Source organism: Apis laboriosa, unplaced genomic scaffold, assembly GCF_014066325.1.
Source record: "Apis laboriosa isolate Shangri-la unplaced genomic scaffold, ASM1406632v1 scaffold158_cov153, whole genome shotgun sequence".
Classification (NCBI taxonomy): Eukaryota; Metazoa; Arthropoda; class Insecta; order Hymenoptera; family Apidae; genus Apis; species Apis laboriosa.
In genome coordinates, this window is record NW_025222082.1 from 716181 (window position 1) to 737389 (window position 21209).

A 21209-nucleotide genomic window follows, 5' to 3' on the forward strand; every position below is an offset into this window, starting at 1 on the left:
CCCGAATTCATTGTCCTTGATCCGCTAATTACCACAAAAGGAACCGCTTATTTTATAATCGCACGTTATGCTCCCTCACATGCGTAATGCCAGGAAAATTACCAAGTTTGCTCGCGCTCTGTCACGCGTGCCACGATATCGCGAGTGCACGACCGGCCAGCTACTACGCTGAGAATTGAGAGTTCCGTTTCTTTTAATTCAAAACTTCCTTGAAACTGAGCTGACCTAACAACGATCCAGGGAAACAACGAGTTTCCTACCATATTATACCGTGCAATTTGTTAACTCTTCTTAAATGTTTATCGATACGAGAAAGATCGTATCTTTCGTATCTTTAATCGTCTAATTTAAAACGGATTTTCATTTGATAAATGATTTTATCGTCACGAAATAATTAATCAAGAGGATCATTCCAATATCCTTATAAAGAATATAGTTAATAATTGTGTAAGAATGAAAGAAGAATATTTCAACTATATCCCCGTAAGATACTTTTCAATTGCAGAAGTTATAGATTAAGTACATCGTTGAAAATCTTGGATCTAATCTATCAAGAAAGATAACGCCACTAGAAATAAATCAAAACGTATTCCGCAATCGTGGAAACGAGTTTGTTTATCGCCCCTACGCGTCGTATGGTAAAAGGAAGAGCGTTTCTTTCCAGTGGTTGGAGGGTGGTGGTCGGCCCGCGCCGAGAATGAGAAGGGAACCGTCCGGAAAATGGAAGTCGACGCTGGAGGTGTCCGAGAAAGGCCTTGAAATTGCGAAAGACGATAGGGAGGGCACGGGTCGGCTCTCTTTGATCCGCACTGGTTGCTGGCTCGCGTCGTTCGAAAGAAAAGGAAAAAGGAAAAGAAAAAGGAAAAGGAAAAGGAAAAGGAAAAAACCCCAAACCTCATTATTATCCCCGCGGGCCGAAAATCCCGGTACCCCGGGATCGGAGCTTTCGATTTCACGCCCCCGGCGCCCAACGAATTAATCGCTGTTCGAAAAGGACGCCCTTCGAATTTTCCTCGAACCGCGTAGGCAGGATAAACTTTTCCGAGTGACTCTTCAACATTTCCTTTCATTAGGTTTCAGGTGTGGCCTGAAGAATTTGCCTGTGACCAATTGTCTTAATTGTTCCCTAAATATATTTCACCCCCGGTGACAGCCCATTGAATTGATGGGTCCATCTATTTGGGGAAGAAGCTTTCTAGCTTTAATAAACAACACCCATTATGCGCACAGGTTTTCCTTCTGTGAATCAATAATTCTGAATGATTTTATAATAGGATTACGCCCAGGATAATGGGCAGGATTGCTTGGGAGATACGTCCCAATAGAAGATGGAGCGGCATTTTAGAATTTTCGGAGAGAGGAGATATATATACCCGTCGTAAAAAGATGTAAAAGACGAGAGAAAAAAAAAAAAAAGAAAAAAAAAAAAAGGAAAGAAAAAAAAAGAATCTACTTCTCTGGGGAGTTTCTTCGAGTGAATGCCGCGTCGTAAAGCAATTAGTGGAGTAATAAGTGATACGAATGGATCGATACTGCCGCTACCTGGATCCTTGCTACGAGCCAAGATTTCGGTGCATTGGTGAAAGTATATATATAGTACGGATAGTAAAACGGTCCAGGGAAACTGTAAAATGGTCCTGTGTGCGTTATGCAGTTTATTTGAATTTTTTTTTTCTTTTTTTTTATGAATCGTTTCCTTGTTCTTCCCTCCCCCTCACTCGTCAAATTGCCGACTCGTCGAAGAAAACCGCTCGACCTGAATTAGAGAGAGAGAGAGAGACAGTAAGGGAGGATAAGAAGGAGAGAGGGAACGAGAGAAATAGAGAAATAGAAAGAGAGAGAGATAGAGAGAGAGAAACGAGCTCCGTTTTCGGTGAGAATAGAGCCAGTAAAGTTCGACCGGCCTCTTAAGAAGTTTCCCGCGCGAAAAAGTGGGCAGAACAATTGCCAGAGAGGGGGAGGAGGGAGGGGAGAGAGGGAGATGCGTCTCGAGTTTCCGCAAGTGGATGAAAATTCTAGAAAAAAAAAAAAAAAAAAATCATCCTGAAGGGGATGAACAATGAGAGGAATGGAATTGAAGAAAAAACACTGCTAAAAAACGTGGCGAAAAAAATCTACTCGATAAAATATTCGATAAGTAGATCTGAAAAAATAAACGAAAAAAAAACATACTTGAGATTAAGTGGACACGAGTAGAATTAGAAAAGAAAAAAAAAAAAAAAATATTTTTACACCTTTCAACAAGATTACATATATATATTTTTTTCTATAACGTATGTGGTGAATTGTCGAGATTCTCGTGCTTTAAAAAGGGAGAGAGAGAGAGAGATTTGATTTACAAGTTGGTCAGAAACCCTATCGAGATTGGCCCAGTTTCCGCGTCCCAACAAATCATCAAAGGAAAATAGTGTTTTGGCGCACCTGGCTCCTCGAGACTTGAAACGAGTGTTAGTTAAAACTTTCCCGGATAGGAATAAACGATTGTACGCATACCGTACGGAATCAAAACCTCTAATTTCCCTCGTGACGGGAGATCTTTTATTATTCCTCGAGGGTGGCGATTCATGGCTCGTCTAAAAGAGCTCCTCCTTGGGGGGTGAAACGATTTTCGCAGGGGGCGCGCGTTGAATTCGGAATTTCGCGTGTCGCGTTTCCTTTCTCTACATTATTTTTTTTCTTTTTTTTTCTTCTTTTTTTCCCCCCCTACTTGCTAAAATCGATTGTGCCATAACGGTAACAACTTTCGACAAGAAAGAATCCCACTCGAATCGTCTGTATTTCCTTGCGTACTCGTTCGAATTTCACCATTATTGGGAAATTTCTTTGAAGAATAATAATAATAATAAAAAAAGAAAACCTTCGATCGAGAGGAATCGATTAATCGACGAGTTACAGTTAGGAAATGTAGGTCGTACGCTGGATGGAAAATTGTTCGATCGAATTCTGAGTAACGCAGGCATCGGTATTTTCTTGTAATTTAATTCCAGGTAACGTATGGTATCGAAGGAATGCTAATAATAGAATCGTGATAGGTAGTAGAGGGACGGGTAAAAAAAAAAAAAAAAAAAAAAAAAAAAAATCCGAGGTGGACGATGCGAAAGCAATTAACGTCGCGAGATTGGCTTGTACTTTACGATTTTGATGATGTTGTGACTTGTTGCGTAGGGGACACAAAGGCGTCGCGGCGCGCGCGCGCCTGCAAACAGGTTTTCAGGAAAGCCGAGGGCGAGGGATAATACACCTTTGTCAAGGAGTGTGTTCGCGCGTGCAAAGAGAGGTGTTCGCCCGGTCACTACCGATGCTGCTTGAGATGTCAGAAGCCGCAGGTGGCCGAATGGTAGCCTGCAATTCACGTATACAGCATATAGACAGGTCGTAGGGTTTGTGAGAGGGTCATGGGGTCAGGAGGCAGCGGCTGTGCGCTCTGCCCTACCGGGTGTCTTGAAAAAAGAAAAACTCTACTCTTCAACCGCGCAATGAAAAAGAGGAAGTAACGGAAATCGAAAAAAAAAAAAAAAAAAAAAGATGATCAGCGTGTAGAAAAATAATAATAAGCGTACTGTAATTTCTCGAGTAATATTTCGAGAAGAATTTTTAACAGCGGAGGGATGCGCATGATAATTTAATGAGCGCAAATTATCTGCTCGCGAAATGAAAACTCGGTGTATTAAAAATTAAATTCTATAGAGGAGGATCCACCTGTACGATTAGGGGTTCGCGCACAGGTGCGCCTTTTTTTCTTCAACGAATTAAAATAGAACGACCAGTCCACCAGTTAAGGATCTATTACCGTGATCTTGATCGTGCAAATGGCGTACCATTTGCCATTTCCATACGCACACCGAGTTACCCTTTTTTTCCCCTCGTCCCAGGTTCGTTTATTCAACTCGTGAATGAGAAAAAGGGGGAGAACTGACACCTGCGATCATGCAGGGTCATGCAAATACCTGCACGCTATGAATAAAAAAAAAAAAAGAAGAAAAAAAAGAGGGTTCTCGCCCGGGGAGAAAGGGTTCACCTTATTCAGATTAGGGTCCCGGGTATGGGTATTTGAACACCCTTCCGTTTAGTGCCACTCGAGCCGTTTGATTTTTCGGCAAGTGCTTTTATCCACTGGCACGCGCGTCATACATAAATATGACCGGCCTCTCTCTCCTTTTTTTTTTTGTACCAACCCTTTATTCAATCAGATACGGTATGGAAATATCGCCACTCGACGAAGAAGGAGGATCGTTTCACACCTCGATCCATTTATAATAATATCTCCCTTTTATCGTATCTCTCGTTACGTTTATCGTATAAAACGGGTAACAAAGAATAGAAGAGAGAGAAAAAAAAGATATAAGACGATTTAAGAGAAATGTCTATACACGTTCTCGCAAAGCTTTCGCCTCGTCCCGACTCCCGGAATCAGAGCGCGTAGATATTATTCGCGCCTCTTTCGTGAATTCGCGTAAGGTAGGAGCGTCATTAAAATCAATACCGGCACGCTCTCCGCTTCGTCTCCCTCGTGCCACCACCTATCCCCTATCCCTCTCGGTATGTCCCGCTTTCATCTTCATCCCTCGACGCTATTCATCCTTGTCGCGCCTTCCTTTGTATACGTGTGTATATGTATACGTGTGCAACGTGGGGGTGGTAGGGTGGCGAGGGTGCAAGGGGATGCTCGTTTCTAGTCTAGATGTGGGAGCCGTGCAACGGGTGGTGGGGCAGACCGGAGGGGAAGAAAGAATCAGAGGGAGAGAAAACGCGAAAAAAAGGAACGTGCGCGAGGAGGGGGAGGTTCAGGGGGTTGGGGAGGGGAGGGGAGACGCGATAAGAGGAAGGGTGCCGCGTTCGCAAGGTTAGGTAGCCGGTACACGCGATAAGGAGTGGGGGTGACGTTCCCATGGCCAATAAGAACCTCTTTAAAGCGCCCTTTTTGCGCGGGGAACTGCGCATGCCGGATTCAAATCTGGGCGACCTGGGTATCGAGTGGAGGTGGCCACGGTGGTGGTGGCCGGTGGCTGTATGGAAATATGATAGCGCGATAAAAAGAGGAAGAATGGCAGGGATGCTTGTGTACGCGAGGGAAAACGGCGCGTGGGTGGGGATTCTGCACGGCTGCTACGACCAATAAAGGCCCAGTTTAAAGCGTCTTATTTTTTCTTTTTTTTTTTTTATACCGGCACTGCGCATGCCACATTCAAATGTTAGGAGTGGTGGGCTTCCGATGTGTGTGCATGGAAATATGATAGGTGAGACTTGGAAGAATGGCGGCCGAAAATAGGGGTGTGCGAATATTTTTATAACCCGGCAGAGTTACGATAGGGTTGGAGATTTTTCGGAGAATAATGGCGGCTGAGATAGATCTCAGAACGTATACGTAATATCTTAAGTTTAATTTTACTAAAGTTCGTACAACATTTTTGATATTCGAATTTAAATTTAATTCGAATTATGTTGATATGTTCGATATGTTCAATATGTTCGATATATTCGACTCGATAGAATGCATGAATATTTTTATAATCCGATAGAATAAGATTAGAAATTTTTCGGAGAAATAAATTTCAGAACGCATACGTAATATCCTTAATTAATTTCATAAAAATTCGTAAGGTTTTTAATGTTCGAATTTAAATTTAATTCGAATTGTGTAAGTGATATCGAAAGTTTTATATATTTGATATGTTCAATACGTTCGATATATTCGACTCGATAGAATGCATGAATATTTTTATAACCCGATATAATTACGATAAGGTTAGAAATTTTTCGAAAAAGAAATAATGTCTGAAATAAATTTCAGAACGTATATGTAATATCCTTAATTAATTTCATAAAAATTCGTAAGATTTTTGATATTCGAATTTAAATTTACTTCGAATTATGTAGCTATATTCATATTATGTAGATATCAAAGATTCGATATATTCGGTACGTTCGATATATTTGATTCGATATAATTGCTATACTTTTTCGATACTGTTAATGGCTGATTATAATATTCGTATATTATGCATTATTGATTGTTTGAATACATTTGTTAATGCGAACGTATTCAACACACAATGAATCTATTGTTCGAGAGATCGTTGAACCGACCGGTTTTAACCTGTACAAGTACTTACCGGTTTGCTGTTAACCTGAGACTCATCAGCATAAAGTATTAGCCGGATATTTCGTTCTTCAGTGTACTCCAAAAATTACTCAATTCGAATCATAAAATCACAGATTTCAACTAAAAGTTCGAAAAACTATCATATACATTCCACGTGACGCGAATTATTTCTCACTAAACGAATATTCTAACATTCAAATTGTAGCAAAGTAGTGTATAACCTAGTACATGAAACAAGTTTAATATACTTGCAATTTACTATTCTACTTTTCTTTATTTCGACCAACGACAAGTACACTACTTTTGCACTTTATGAAGAACACTTTAAACAGATATTTTGCGAAAAATTACTATTAAAACTTAAAACGAATCGATTTTATAATTTACGAAATATATCACGAACACGCACGTTTGCCAAAAAACGCCACCTGTGCCACCTACTTGAGTTAATAGAGTCGCGCGCATATTATACAGAGCGCCCTCATAATTACTTAGTCGTTACTTGACGTTTACGAAAACGGTTGTGCTAAAGACATGTCACTTGTTTTTCGGATTAATTTGAAAGTGTTAATCGTTGTCGTTGATATATCGACAGAAGAGCAACGTGTGCCGCGATTGGTTGCTTTTCTCGCATATGCAAATGGACTTACCTTCTCTCTCTTTAATCGTGGTTTCGTTGCAGCAGTAAGTAGTAGCCGGTACACGCGAGGTAAAAAGGCGCGTTCGCGCTCGCGACCAGAGAACTCGCCTTTCCTTGCCGGGCGGAGCCGCGCGTGATCCGCGTTTCTTTGCGATTGGAGCACCATTCCCCACCGACGCTGCTTGTTTCCCCACCAGCATAAGCGTCCAGGCGTCCGTCCGCTGCTTTTCGTTCCAATCTAACCTCTTCGTCGTACACTCAGCCTTTCGAACCGAGGTTAGTGTTGCTTCATCTCTTTCCTTCTTTGTGCAACTCCCCCACTTTGCGTTCCACGGTCCGTGTACGCGTCCGCGTTCCCCGTGGCCGGTAGGCGGCCGACCGGGCGTACGTGGGCCCTCTAGTGTAGCTGCACACATGCACGCGACAGCATCTGACCGCCGTACCAGCCGCCGCAGCCGTAGCTGCTACCGTCGTAGCTCGTCGCGGATGCTCGTGTGCCTGCGATAACGATACTTTGCTCTTTCTACGATCCCGCACCGCGGACAGCTCAATTCTCGCGAGAGGAAAGCTGACGCGCGGTGTGTGTGAACCTATGACGAAACGGTACCGCACGTGTGGAACGCGGAACCACGGGAGTAATTGCCAGCGTCGAAACAGTGAGACAGTGAATATTCGTGACAGTTTCTAATGGCATTGGAAGGATTCTGAAATAGATTTACGATCCAACTCGTAATTTACGATGCTCGTGTTCGTTTCGGTGATTAGCATCGGAATCGTTCGTGAATTCGCCGATGGGTGACGCTGGGTATCTGATGCGTCACTGACAGATCGGAGAGACAATAGGATTTTTGAATATTCGCGGGCTATAAAAGACACGATTCTGGCGGTAAAAACGCGGGAAACTTCGGTAATAACCGTTGACAGTTGGCGTTGGTGTCGATTCAAAATTTACGTGAGATCTGGTGTTTGGCATTCGGATGACAAGTGAATTGAACGAGAAACGTGGCCAGGAACGATATACGAAGGAAATAACGACGACACACACTTGTCACGCTGTTCCGTTTAATAACTATATACATTAAGAAGTGTTCGTATAATGAACGTGAAGGATAAACGTATATAACCAAGTAGTGACTACCGTGCGAGACTGGAATACGTTCGGAGCGTGTCGAAGGAATATATCTGTGCTCATTTATCAGTGTAGTGTTTCTATAGGAATATACTGTGATATCAAAGGATAATAGACGTCTGAAGGATCTTTTATATTTGTAATTCGCTTCGGTTTCGTTAACCTCAATTCCAAAATAACCTCAAAAATCTGTATACTGCACTCGTCTTCGTGGAACTTTCATTCTCAAAAGTGCAACACCGACCATTGACCATTGCTCGACGCTTTTAACAAACGATAAAAACGATAAAAGGATATCAAATTCGTATACGGAGGGCGAAGAACAGTTTAGCTTGTCCAACAAAGGGAGCCAGCAGGTGACCACATTGGATTTCGCGGCGTTGGCTGCTTACGGGGGCGTTTCGGGACCCAGGGTCGCGGTGGCGGGTACCGGGGTCCTCGCGCTACCCGGCCTGATACCCGATAAGGGTTTATCATCGCCCGGAGGACAGTCGAAAACAAAGTCCGCAGGGCTGGCGGGCCTCGACAGCGAGGCGGTGCGCCGGTGGGTCGCCGAGGCCGCGCGAACCGTCCGGCAAATTCCGCCTCCGGTTGTGATACCATCCAGTTCGCAACAACAACAGCAACACCAGCAACAATCTATTCAACAGCAGCCGCAGCACAGGCAACAACATCATCATTCCATCCATCGACAGCGTCAAGAGTCTAGCCCACCTTTGGTGGGCGCCTCCCCTTTCGTTCTGCCGTCGTCGATGACGCAGACCCCCAGCATGCATCTGCTGGAGAACAACAACCTGGTGGAGGTTGCGATGGTTCAACAGCAGCAACAATCGCAACAGCAGATGCAGATGCAGCAACAGAAGCAAAAGCAGACCAGCCCGACGAACAACAACACGATCGAGGCTTGGAGGTCTATACAGGGTGGCCACCAATGGTGGAGTCCACCGAGCACCGTTCATCAGGAGCAGCAGCAGCAACAGCAACAGCAGCAGCAGCAACAGCAGCAACAACAACAACAACAACAACAACAAGTATCGCCTATAGGACAGCAAGTTGTTCAGTCCCAGAGTTTGGTCGTTGGCTCGGTTTGTGGACAAGTACAGAGACAGTCGCAGATACAATCGGAGATCGATCAACCTTTGGACTTTTCGGTCGGTTCTCTTCAACAACAGAGGCTACATTCTCGCGTAAGGACTATGTACGAGAGACTGCAGGATAGGATACACGACAATAATAATGGAACAACCGGTAGCGGGCAGAAGATCGGCAGAGGGACGGGAAGCAGAAGAAGTTACAGTCCCAGTGAGGGTAGCAGCAGCAGCAGCGAAGACGAAGGAGTCTCCACCGGCGGTAGCCCTTCCGGTCCACTTCGAGGCACCGAAAATGGTGAGTCAGACATGCAAATTCTCTTTTCAAATTATCAAGCCGTATTATTCGTTTCTGCAAAAAAAAAAAAAATATCCGTATCGCATCGCGTATAAGAATGACGTAATGAATTATAATATCGGTGATAAACGGAATTGATAATTCCAATTTTGCATTCGTTTTCGTAACGAGTTACTCATCTGAATCTTGGAATTCCGCTCCTCGAAATACTCTATTTCGACTTGATAGCGTTCTTAGAATCCAATCAATTATGAATCTTAAATTAATCAAAGTTATCATATAGATTAAGTGCATCGTTTCATTTCATCTTTTATATAGAGTAATATAGAAAAAACGCGGAAAGGAAAGGAAATTTTAATAATTCCTGATTCCTTCTTGAACTCCTCCTTCTCCTTCTTCTCTCGTGAATAAATGTTTAAAAGTTTAAAATAAAAGATACGAGAGAATCGTTATTAATAACGCATGATATCTCATTTCCAATTGTATTATATTCTATAAACTTTCGTTTCCTGAATCGATGAAACAAAAATATTCGAAATACCATTACGATTAAAAATTTAAATTCACCGTGTAATCAAAATAGTCGAGTGGAATGATTATTAAGCTATTTCTCCCCCCTTCTCTGTTCCAACGATTTCCCAAAGAGTTGGTTCAGTAACGAAACCGGAGATTTCCGAGGCAAACGAACGTGTGCGTCATGCCAGCCGCTATTTGTCCGCGAACGAAACATGAAACGATCCCATGCATTTTGGGGGAAAACTGTTCGATCCGTCAGCTGTCAATGGAGAGTCTCCCTCCGCTCGCATCCGACACTGCCACCCCCGCGCAACCTTGGCACGGGCCTTTGTTGCCTCCAACCCCCAAATGGTCGACGGCATTGTTGATTCCATTGTAGGAACGAGCGTCGAGAATCGGGCATTTACCTGAAATACGGGCTTTCGTTGCGTCTCGTTGCGTTTTTTTTTTTTTTTTCCGTACGCAAAACGGCAAAAGGCAGGTTTCGCCAATTGCGGCGGCACGGTTTTACGATGGGAAGGTGAATTCCCTTTTAGATGATATTCCTTTCGTTCTACTCGCTCGTCGTTTCGTTGCTGCTTGCGTGCGCCTCCACCAACGATTCCCCTTCGCGATAAGGGGAATTCTTGACGGATAAATTCGTATAACGTTTCGTTCGAAGGAACGTGTGCGTGCACGTTAATTAAAATTCGAGGGATAATTGTGAGGACTTTGCAGTAAGAAAGGAGGAGTTCTGTTTCTTTTTTTTTTTTTTTCTTTTTTTTTTTCAGTTATTACGTGTAAAGTATCTAGAAAAAAATTCTAAGTTGTAGATGCAGGTGTCGATGGAAACAAATGATTCATTGTAGGTTTTGGATCGTTTTGAGATAATTCCGTTGTGAGAATGCAGATTCGTTTCCGTTTTTTCTTTCCCGTTCGACGCAGGATATATTTTTGATTAATAAAAGAAAAATTAAGGAATAAATTGGATAAATTTCCTTGTTTATCTTTGTTTAAGGAAAAGTTATCATTTTTATTGGTGCAGGTTGACGCATAATTGAAATAACGCTATTTAATAATTAGTTTGTAGAAATATATTTTTTTTCATTAGTTTTTTTTCCGATCCGAAGAGAAATCTCTTGCTTTATTTTACTTTAATATTTCGTCATATAAGTATAAAAGTAAATTTTTCGAAAAAAAAAAAAAAATACTTGGCATTCTTATCAATAAGCAGAACGATAATCATCGTTATTTAGTGGAAAGGAAATAGTGATTATTCATTTATTGAGCGCCACTCTTTTATAATCGTGTTTATCTTAAAAATCTATCGTATGAGCTGATTAAAATTGTGTCAATAATTTTGCGTCTTATTAATCACGTATGATTCACAACATTACTAAGATAATAATTTCTCGTATCAAACTCGTATAATGATTTTAGATTTCTGAAATTGAAAAAAATTATAGCACACGTTAAACGCATTATATTAATTCTTTTAATTCGTCTCATTGAAACGTGTAGTTTGAAGTATTAGGCACGTGGAGAGTCACACAATCGATAGATAAAACTAGAAAAACTTCTTACCTCAATTTCGATGCATTCCCTGATAAAGCGTAGATCGATGATTACAAGTAAAAGAAAGAGACGGAGAAGGATCAAGAAAAATGCCCGTGTATCTTTATTCTATATATATATATATCGGGTACATGGTTCGATCCGTCGTCGATAAAACATTTGATTATTTTGTAAAAACTAAATATTATTGTACTTATAACTCGGTTTTACATCGAGTTATCATTTCGTGTTTATTATCGCGGCATAATGTGTCGTGAGCCCCGCGATACCGTGAAAACAAGAATGATCGTAATTAAAACATGATACATGTCGAGGCGAGCATTATCTGATTCTAAACAGCCGGATCTTTATTAGTTTGAATAAAATGCAATGTAAACAGTGTTATGAATTAACCTGATAAGAACGTTGCGCGTTCGTAACAACGTTAAGAAACGAGACGAAAAACGAAAAAAAAAAAAAAAAAAAAAAAAAGGAAGAAAAAATAAAAATATAATCGTAATCTTCGTTACCAGCCAGGTTACGAGAAATTGAACAACTACTATGCATTTATTTCTAGATAGAAGAAACGATACAATCGTCCAATAACGTTTCGATCCGGCGTCGTTAAGTAGTTAATAAAATGACTTTGGGAAAAAAGGAATAAAAATAGAAAGAAAAAGAAAGAAAGAAAAAAAAAAAAGGAAAAAAGAGAAGAGTTATCTTTGATTTCGATATTATCTATAACGCGAGTTATATTAATGTTTAATCCACGGACAATTATCGTGGCTCGATGCGTTTTTTCTTTTTTTATTCCTCGAACACTTTGATATTCGTCGTACAGCGAATATGTATATGTACGTCTCTACATAATTGCACTAATATTCAAAAATGCAACGGCAAACAAACGCCGTTGCCTGTGAGAAAAAGTCGGCCGATATCGTATCTGTCGATAAGGTCTTAGCACTAAGGCTTGTTTGAATAAATATTCCACGTAAGCGCGCGCGTGATCGCGCGGTTATTTTCGATGAGCAACGCGATACGACGAAAAATCCATTTTTGAAGTGAAAACGTAAAGTGCTCCAGATAATGCCCGCCTTATATAACGTTTAACACCCGAGTATTTTATTTCTGGCCAACGATTGACCATTCCTCAGCTTCTTATTAACCGTTCTTATCTCTTCTTGAAAATGACAGCTTCGTGTTCCTCCTCTTTCTCCCCTTCTTCTTTCTTTTTTCTTTTCTTTTTTTGGTCGATCGATCTTCGATTTTCACGCGAACGAAAGGTGTCGGTTTCGGCGCGTTCACGAAAAGCGTAATTACTCGATGCCTCTCCTTCTTTTCGTCGTGCTAATTTATGTTCGAGAATATAATTAATCCTGGCAAGGAACACGCGCAGGATCAACCTTACCGTATATATATATATATATATATATGGAAGATATAACCGTTCGAGGTTCGCAAGGAAAGGTCCACGGACCTGTTCCTCTCCCGAGGCCCATCGTGTATTACGGCGTAACGTGATACGTGTTTGATTCTATGTTATTTACGAGCAGGTGTGCCGCGCAACAATGTTTATCACATAATTAGATTCTATGCTGTCGGCCAATCCCTATCGCGCCGCGGTGATCCGCCAAGGATGATCCTGAAAATGACGTTTCACGGTGGATGGCCCTAACCCCCTTGATAACAATAATTTTCCTCGATACGCTCTCCATATTGATTTCATCCCCGTCTATGCCGTGTGTACGTGCCTGTATCCCGCTTTTCTTCTTACCTAGACTCTTCTCCACGTTTTTTTTTTCTCCCTCGTTCGTTCCACGTCCATCTACCTTGTTTCCCCCTCTTTCGGATATTTCGAGTCGTTGCTCCTCCTCGTTCCAGCGACATATTCCGACACCCGACGACAACGACGACGACGACGACGACGACGATGTCTCCTCCTTTAACAAGCCATCCGTTGAATGCGTTTCGTTTTTCTCGTTCCGTCCAACGATCATCAGGAGCTGGAACCCCCTCTCTTTCTCTCTCCCCTCTGGTTTGGTACGCGTTGTAAAACCGAAAACGAGATAATGATCGTCGATCGATGGGCAATCTTGCGATTTCTGCAAATTATATTCTTCGATCTGACCACATAAATTAATTAACCATAATATTCGATGGCAAATCAAAGGGAAGGGAAGAAGTTATTACACGCCCTTTAACGGTTTGATTATCGTCGATGAATCGTCGCTAATCCAGTAGTGGAAACTCTGTCCGTCGATGACTCTTATTACTTCCTTCTTCTCCCTTTTTTTTCTCTCCCTCTTCTTCCGGAACGTGTCTCGTTCGAATTTAATTCCCTTTTCGAGAAATGTTGTTCTTAACGTGGTAATTATTAGAAAGGGGAGGGGGTAAAAGTTCGTTGTGTTCGTTAGCCACGAATCTCTCGGCAAGAAAACGAGAAACGTTCGAGGTCTCTCGAGTACCGTCGGATCACTCGCGTGCGGAAAATTGGACGGTCCCCCTTTTTCGACTCGTGAGAGTACTCACAGTTCTTCGTTCCTTTTTTTTTTCTCTCTTTCTCTCTTTCTTCGTGATCTTCATTGATCTTCGAGTTTCGTGTACGACACGACGACAATTCCTCGAAGTCGTTTCTCTCCGGCCAACTTCTCTTCGCCCGCCGAAACACGTTCCCCTCTTCCTTTGTTATTTTAACATTTTCATTGCCGCGTGTCACGAACAACCATATCGTTTTTCCATAACGCATTGTCCTTACGATTGTTCCACTCGATCATCGAAACTCTCGCATCATCGCAACTCGCATCGATTTTAAAATGGAAAATTGTTATACAAGATTATCAGAAGATCGATTCGTTTGGTTTCTGAGAATTTAATATATAAATTTTTCGCAGTTATAACGATAAAGATAATGGATAGAATTAAGTGGAATTAAACCGCAATCTTCGCAAAAAAGGTATCGATGCCCGGACAGAAACGACAGAGCGTTAGATCCATTAACTTGTTCGTTACGTAATCTCGAACACAGAAGACAAAGATCGGCCATGATTGCTCCAACATCAAATAATCCAAAGATCGAGCGGAGAGGAGAATTATTAAAAATACACACATTTTGATCCTATAAAAAGATGATCATTCTCCCTCGTTTCTTGAAAACACGCGTGTATAACGCTTTGCCAAACAGCAAGTTTCCGATTATTTCTAAATGTGTACACGGTCTCGTGATCGCAAATATCGTTCGCAAAGAGCTCGATCTCTCCTCCTCGTTCGCCTCCTCGATCTGTGTACGGTAAACAGCTATGTAATCGAGAGCTCGATCTACGTTTTTAACATCCCTCGCGTTCGATAACACGAAAGAGAGCGGTCGTCGTCGTCGTCGTCGTGGTTCGATCAGGGATTCTGATCGGGGGCGGTCGGTTCCTGGGCGACGAGATCGCGGCCACCGCATGCCACGGATATCTACGCGTTTCGAGCAAAAAGAAATCGCGTTTGTTGACATTGCTCATGTCGATCGATTAATCCTGACTGAATAATATGCCGTATTTATTTTTCTTCGATTTGCGTCGCTATCGGGCCGGGTGAAACGGCCTTTTATCGATCTCCAATCTCTCGCTCGCGTCACTTGAGAAATGAAGGCTTGGCTCTCTTTCTCTCTCTCTCTCTCTCTCTCTCTCTCTCTCTCTCTCTCTCTCTCTCTCTCTTTTTCTCCGTGTGTCGGTCGAGCAGTCGATAAAAAGACGACGACGGCCGCTTTGAACGTGGAAGAGAAGGAGGGAAGGACCGGAAACAACGGCGGCCCGCCTCGGCCAAACACGCCGTGTTTCACGTTCGTGTAAATTTCGTAGGCCAAACGCAAACTCGAGTGAATAACGCCTTCCTCCCCTTCCTCCCTTTCCATCCAGCTTGAGATCACCTCCTTTGTGGAAATTCCAAATTTCGATTCGTCCCCCTTTGGATCCGTCTCGACTCGACTGCGAGCGAGCCAACCAGGGGAATACCACGGATTAATTCGATCGAGATTACGAAGGTAAATAGGCTTTTGCCTTTTGTTGGAATAACGAACAGCTCATTCCTCCTCCTCCTCCTCCTCCTCCTCCATTCTCTCCTCTTTCCATTTCCCTTTTCGTATTTCGCTCCGTTGCCTTTCTTCTCCTGACGGGAATCGGATCAAGATAATCGGAAGCAGATAGCAACGCGATGCATCTCGCGAACGCGGGCGCGCGCCCGCGCCACGCTTTTAGCTTTGTTTTCCTAATAGAGATACCCTTAATTTATCCCGTTTTAAAACATTCGACTAATTAATATAACATGGAATTAACGTCATTATCTGCTCGTTCCTTGGCTTAATTATCCCCTCCCCCCAGAGTTTTAGATCAACTCTGAAACGACTGAACCCTGAATTAACGAGGATTTTAATGAAAGAAATCATCTACGTTCGGTTTCGGCTGTGAGCCGGAAGCCGTAGCCTCCGTCCTTCTTTCTCTCTCTCTCTCTCTCTCTCTCTCTCTCTCTCTCTCTGTTACGTCATCGGGGTACAAGTGTAAAGAAAAAAAGAAGGAGATGAAGGGAGGCGCGAGAGGGAGGAATACGTAATGTCGTGGCCCCGATTTGCATCGGTCTCGCAGCGGTGTTTCCGATTATAGCCTACTCGGCTTTCGGTATTAAGAACGGGGCGAGGAGGAGGAACGCTTCGGGCTAGTTCTGGCTAAATCCCACCTATTATGTCGGCCCTCTCGTATGTTGGTTTCTCTCAGGACTCAAGGGGACTTGCGGGCACGTGACTCGTAGGCGGTGGACGTAAGGTTTTTTTTCTATGAAAAATCGCAAGGTGGAGCCGATTTGCATTCGGAGATTGCAAAGTTCGCCGTGGGACGCGTGTCACGCGGATGGAGGAAAACAATGGAAAATTAAGCGCGGCCCCAGACTGTTGGACGCCTCCTTCGTGGAAGAAATTTACTTTTAACTAACTGGGAACCATTAACGCGTCTGTTTGCCGCGGTAGACAACACAAGGAAATAAAAAGGAAGGGAAAAGGTACGTGCTATTTTAAATATTCGAAACGAAAAGTTGTTGGGAAAAAATTCAAATTCTTCTTTCGTGAAAGAAGTAAGTAGAGGAGGGGAAATCCTTGTTCTCTCTCAATTCTCTATTTCTATTTATAAACGCTTTAGAGTTAAAAAAAGAACACTTTCCTTCCCTTCCTTCGAATTTATCCTATCCTGTTCGATCATCGAGCAGGAGTAAGTGATCGACGTCCGAAATTGCATTCTAGTGAATCCACGAATGCAATGATCGTAAGTCACAGCGGTCGGAATAGAAAAGGTGTAGGTTAGGAGGCGTAGGAGGATATCCCAGGCCGAGATCCCAGACGGCACGGGAAATCTCACCTGTTACGTTACACACGATCCTTACGAGAAGGCCTAGGATACGTGACCCGGCAACGGTGGGTGGACGGTTCATCGGTTCACGGGGATGGGGATTCCCGGTGGGTGCGGGCATAGACGAGAGGAAGGTACCGAGGTGGGTATATAGGTGGCAGGTAAAGCCGCCGGATAAATCTCACCTTGGATAGGTCAGGTTGGGCCAGGAGGATTCCAATAAGGAATGGAGGACCGTGCAGGGGTCACGTGGCGCGCGGACCTCTCTTTCTTCCCTCCTTCTTCCGCTCGAGGAGTCTCGCACGGCCAGGTATATCCATCCAACCCTTTTGCTCCGCTCACGAGGCCACCTTTCAGCTCGTGCATGTGTGTACCAAAAGATGCAACACATGCACACGGTCATCGACAAATCACCGCGACACGCGACCGACTTTCCTTCGCCTTTCTTTAAACATTCAACCACGAAGGGTTGGATTGGCGGCCACGTGCCTCCTGCACGTGCGCGAGACCATCTCTTTTTCACCCTTCTTCTTAATCCTGGATGGATGGAAATTAATAACGGGGAGGATTATTATTCCGTCGATTTTTCGGAAGGAAAATGGAATGAATGAACACGGCGACGAGTGTGAGACGACGACGTGAAACTCGCTTTCGCTTGTCGATCGTAATCTTCGTGTTTTTCCTCGAGCGAGCGAAAAGTTCCGGTCGTGGCCATAACTCTTCGTTACCAGCCGAGACATGCAAATTATGAGCGGCGTGGTTTCCCCGACGCTGCCACGATACGATCTCTCCTCTCTACGTGTTGATGACGAATGCGTCGAAGCCAGACGAGCGATACACGCGCTAGGTACACGTCCTTGCGGTGCAAAACGAAAAAGGAGATGCACTTCTCTCCTAATGAAACCTATAATGTCACGTACCGCTGCAAGATAATGCTGCAAGCGCGCGACTGCAGCCTTTGTCTCATCTACCAGCTATTTATCACTTATTTCTCCTTCTTTCTTTCCTTCTTTCTACTTTATTTTATACTATCTCGAGATAAGTTCCCCCGTTAATCCGTTCCTCTCACATTTATATATATATGTATATATATATACACACATTTATTTATATTTCGGTCAAACTATTGGTTATACCGAGGAATCATCGTTCTTTTTCTCGTCCTGGTGTTATTTATTTTTTTCATCGCGATGGATTTGATAATAGCGCGATAAAGAATGTGGAATCTCGAGTAAAAGTATTACAAAGTATCGGATAAAGGGGGGTTAACGTGGCAATTCGATGCGATATACCTGGATATCTGGAAGCGCGCATATTCGTCTCTGTTCCATCTTGCTTGATAATTCGGGATATTTTCACGCGCCATTTTCTAATAATTCTTTAATCATCCCGCGTCTCGTTCCATATTCGTCGAACGGATAACCGCAACTCGCGACAGACCGTGTCTTCGCCGTCCAAAGCGGTAAAGTAAAATTCATTATTCCAACCATGGAATTGTTGCGTTTCATTATTGTATGTATATATATATATATATATTTCAGAAATCTCTCGATACCGTTTCTCTTCTTCCTCGTCTTTTTTCCTTTTTTTTCTTCTTCTTCCTCTCTCTTCTTTCTTAACTCCTAACTTGGCGAGTTTGTGGAACAAATGGAAACCGTTAATACACCTTCTCGAACTAATATACTCTCCTCGATTCAGTGGTCGCGCCTCAAGGATCGGGGAACGTTTGCGCCTAGCCAGCCGGATAAATGATGGAAATCACCATATTCATCGCATTTGTCGGCCGTGCTCGCGAGCTGAGCCGAGCCGTTCGCCGTATTTGGTGGCCGCCAATATGCTAATTCAGGACGGATTGGCAGGCCGCTAGGCCGCCGCGTATGCACGGCGTTGGAAAGGACGGTGGATGGAGCGTAATCCTTGCGCTCTTGTTGCGGTGAATAATATCCCGGGACGAGGTGAACCTTGTCGCCGCCAAGGTGTTTTCGCCGTTCGATCTTTCATTGAATTCTTATTGAGCCTCTCGTTAAGCCTCGCGTCGCTGTATACATACATCTTTTTTGCGCTTCGCGCTTTAAACGTCGGGAATGATTCGAGAACCTCTCTCTCTCTCTCTCTCTCGTCGGCTGAGTGACGATGTCAAGGAAGAATTCCGCCATTGAGGGACGTCGTTCCCAACCTTTTAAACGTTCAACCTTTGGAGGAGAGTCGTAAACTTGTATCTACTGAATTACGATCCTCGCGTTTGCGTTTGAGAGATTTAATTAATTGGCGGCTTTGCGCCAAGGATGGAAAGGAAATAAGGAATCCGAAATAATATATATGCGCGGAATATGCGCAGATTTATAATCGTAGAAGTTTATTGAATTAAGTATCGATAGGTAAAGTGAATCGAGATATTTTATGATATTTGAGGAAATCGGTGTAAATTGATTAATTTAATAATGCGGAGATATTATAATTAATTATTTAAGAAAATTCTGATTGAATCGTGATTCTCATTCGACTCAATTATAATTAATAATACATCATGTATTATTCCTTGGAAAGAAAAGAAAATCAATTCCACTAAATTCTGATTGATTTTTCAATTCTTTTTTCCAATTTTTTCTCGATCGATCAATCAAAATAAGACGATCTCTCGAAAAATTCCAAAAGCCTGTACCGCTAGATTTTCCCATTATATGTATATCGGCCAATTTAACTCGTAGTATGGAAAGTAGAAAGGAATGATACAGGATACGTATCTCTCTCTCTCTCTCTCTCGTTATTCAATAGACCAATTATAATGGGCGGCCGTTGTCGGCTATCTATCGCGTGTTGCGCAAAGACAAATGTATTTTTGATTAGTACGCTGGCGCGCGTTCATTCTTTCCAATCATAGAGAATAAGAAATTACACGTGGAGGCAATTTAAATAACCACGGACAACACGTAGACGAGAAACCATTGATTCCATCCGATTCCATCCTTCTCCCCGCTACCTGTTAATCGATCTCTGTAAAGACACCGCCGTTTCTCACGATTATAACTCGCCGGATGACTCGGATTTTCCAAAGCGAGGCGATTTTACGAGGCGTATCCACGTCCCTGATGCCGCCGCGCGGGTGAATCAGAGGAGGCGGCTGGCTTTCGCGTCCGCGCCACGCGTTATCGATCCTGCGGGATCCAGCTGTATCCGTGATCCATCCATTGTGGAATGGAAGGACGAGAGAGGCAGGAAATCGGGGGGAGGAGGGGGGAATCGGCCGATTCAAAAATTGCGAAACTCCGCCGATTATCATCCGGCGGAATTCGTTTGTAATCCTTATGAAGAAAGAAGGCCGATTCCACAACGATTCCTGGAAATTTCCCGTGGCCTTTATTAATTTCGCGCTTCGCGCATTACGTAACACGAAAAACGAGCTGACACTCGCGGAAATAACTCGCGCGCCGCACGCATTTCGATCGCGTTTCCTCTCCTCTCCTACTCCTACTCCTTCTCGAACCTCTCCTCCCGAACGGGGAATCGAATCGTCGTGATTTCGCCGAGACCTATCGATCTATCGATCAATTTGCGAGCGAAGCGGCAAAGTGAACGGTAAAGCGATTGGTGTGCTGCTATCGGTTACATTGATGGTTGACATGGACGTTGACGGTCGTAATCTGTGGCGATAATTACACGGTCGGGTGATAGATCGTTGTCCGCGCTTATTTATCCCGCGGAATGAAATATCGTCGGGTTTAACATACGATTTAATTAAAATCTCTCGGCAACCGGTAGCCGGTCGTTTCGCTTTTTTTCCTTCTTTCTTCTTTTTCTTCTTTTTTCTTCTTTTCTTGCGCCGAGATGGATTCCCCGGGGAAATGGCGGCGATTTCTTTCCTTCCTTCTTTTTTCCTTTTTTCTTTTTTTTCTATTTTCCTTCTTTGCCGCGATAATCGGTTTCAGAGCGATGGATGAAATCGGCGATGGATCAGAGAGGATTTCGCTGCTTTTCTTAACGAACGATCCGCGCGACGAAACGAGCCGTCTTTCAGCCGATCATCATTTTTTTGTCGGCCTTTTCTCGAGAACGATTTTCTTCTCGTTTTCAATGCAAATTTCCTCGAGCCCGTAAACGGATGAATTGTTGAGGATGGACAGGTGGCAGGCTGGGATGGATACGCGTAGTAAGATAGAATGGAATAGAAATGGAAAAGGAATAAAGTGAAGATCGATTAAATAAATAAAATCGAGGTAAATAAATAAGATAAAGATGAATCAAGAGATAGAAAATTGTTAGAAAAATTCGATACGTTCTCTTATTCGAATGTTTTATGCAATGTTCAAGATTTAATTATGCAACAACTTATATTAGATCATCGATCGAGAAACCTCCATTGATCGTCAATTTGCTATCGAGAAGAATTACGAAAATAAAGCCACGAAGAATTATTAATAAAGAGCATCGTTTCTTCGTCGCCCAACGATAATATCTGGTCTCGAAATCGAGGGTTTTATATATATATATAGCCGGTTTTATTATTCTCTCGCCTGTTTCGGGGCCCAC

At 43.0% G+C, this 21209-nt stretch overlaps 1 protein-coding gene and 1 pseudogene across 3 annotated transcripts in view; one reads left to right on the forward strand and one right to left on the reverse strand.

Moving 5' to 3' along the window:
- Positions 1 to 7437, reverse strand: part of LOC122710858 — a 78639-nt pseudogene extending 71202 nt beyond the window's left edge.
- The window catches only part of LOC122710857 (POU domain, class 2, transcription factor 1-like), a 118741-nt gene continuing 104686 nt past the window's right edge, over positions 7155 to 21209 (forward strand). For 2 of the 3 annotated variants that reach the window (XM_043929024.1, XM_043929025.1), the window contains exon 1: positions 7155 to 9258. In XM_043929024.1, coding sequence (XP_043784959.1) covers positions 8625 to 9258 — 634 coding nt within the window. In that variant the 5' untranslated portion in view covers positions 7155 to 8624. The remainder of the gene's footprint in view (positions 9259 to 21209) is intronic. The other variant, XM_043929026.1, reaches the window with a different exon arrangement.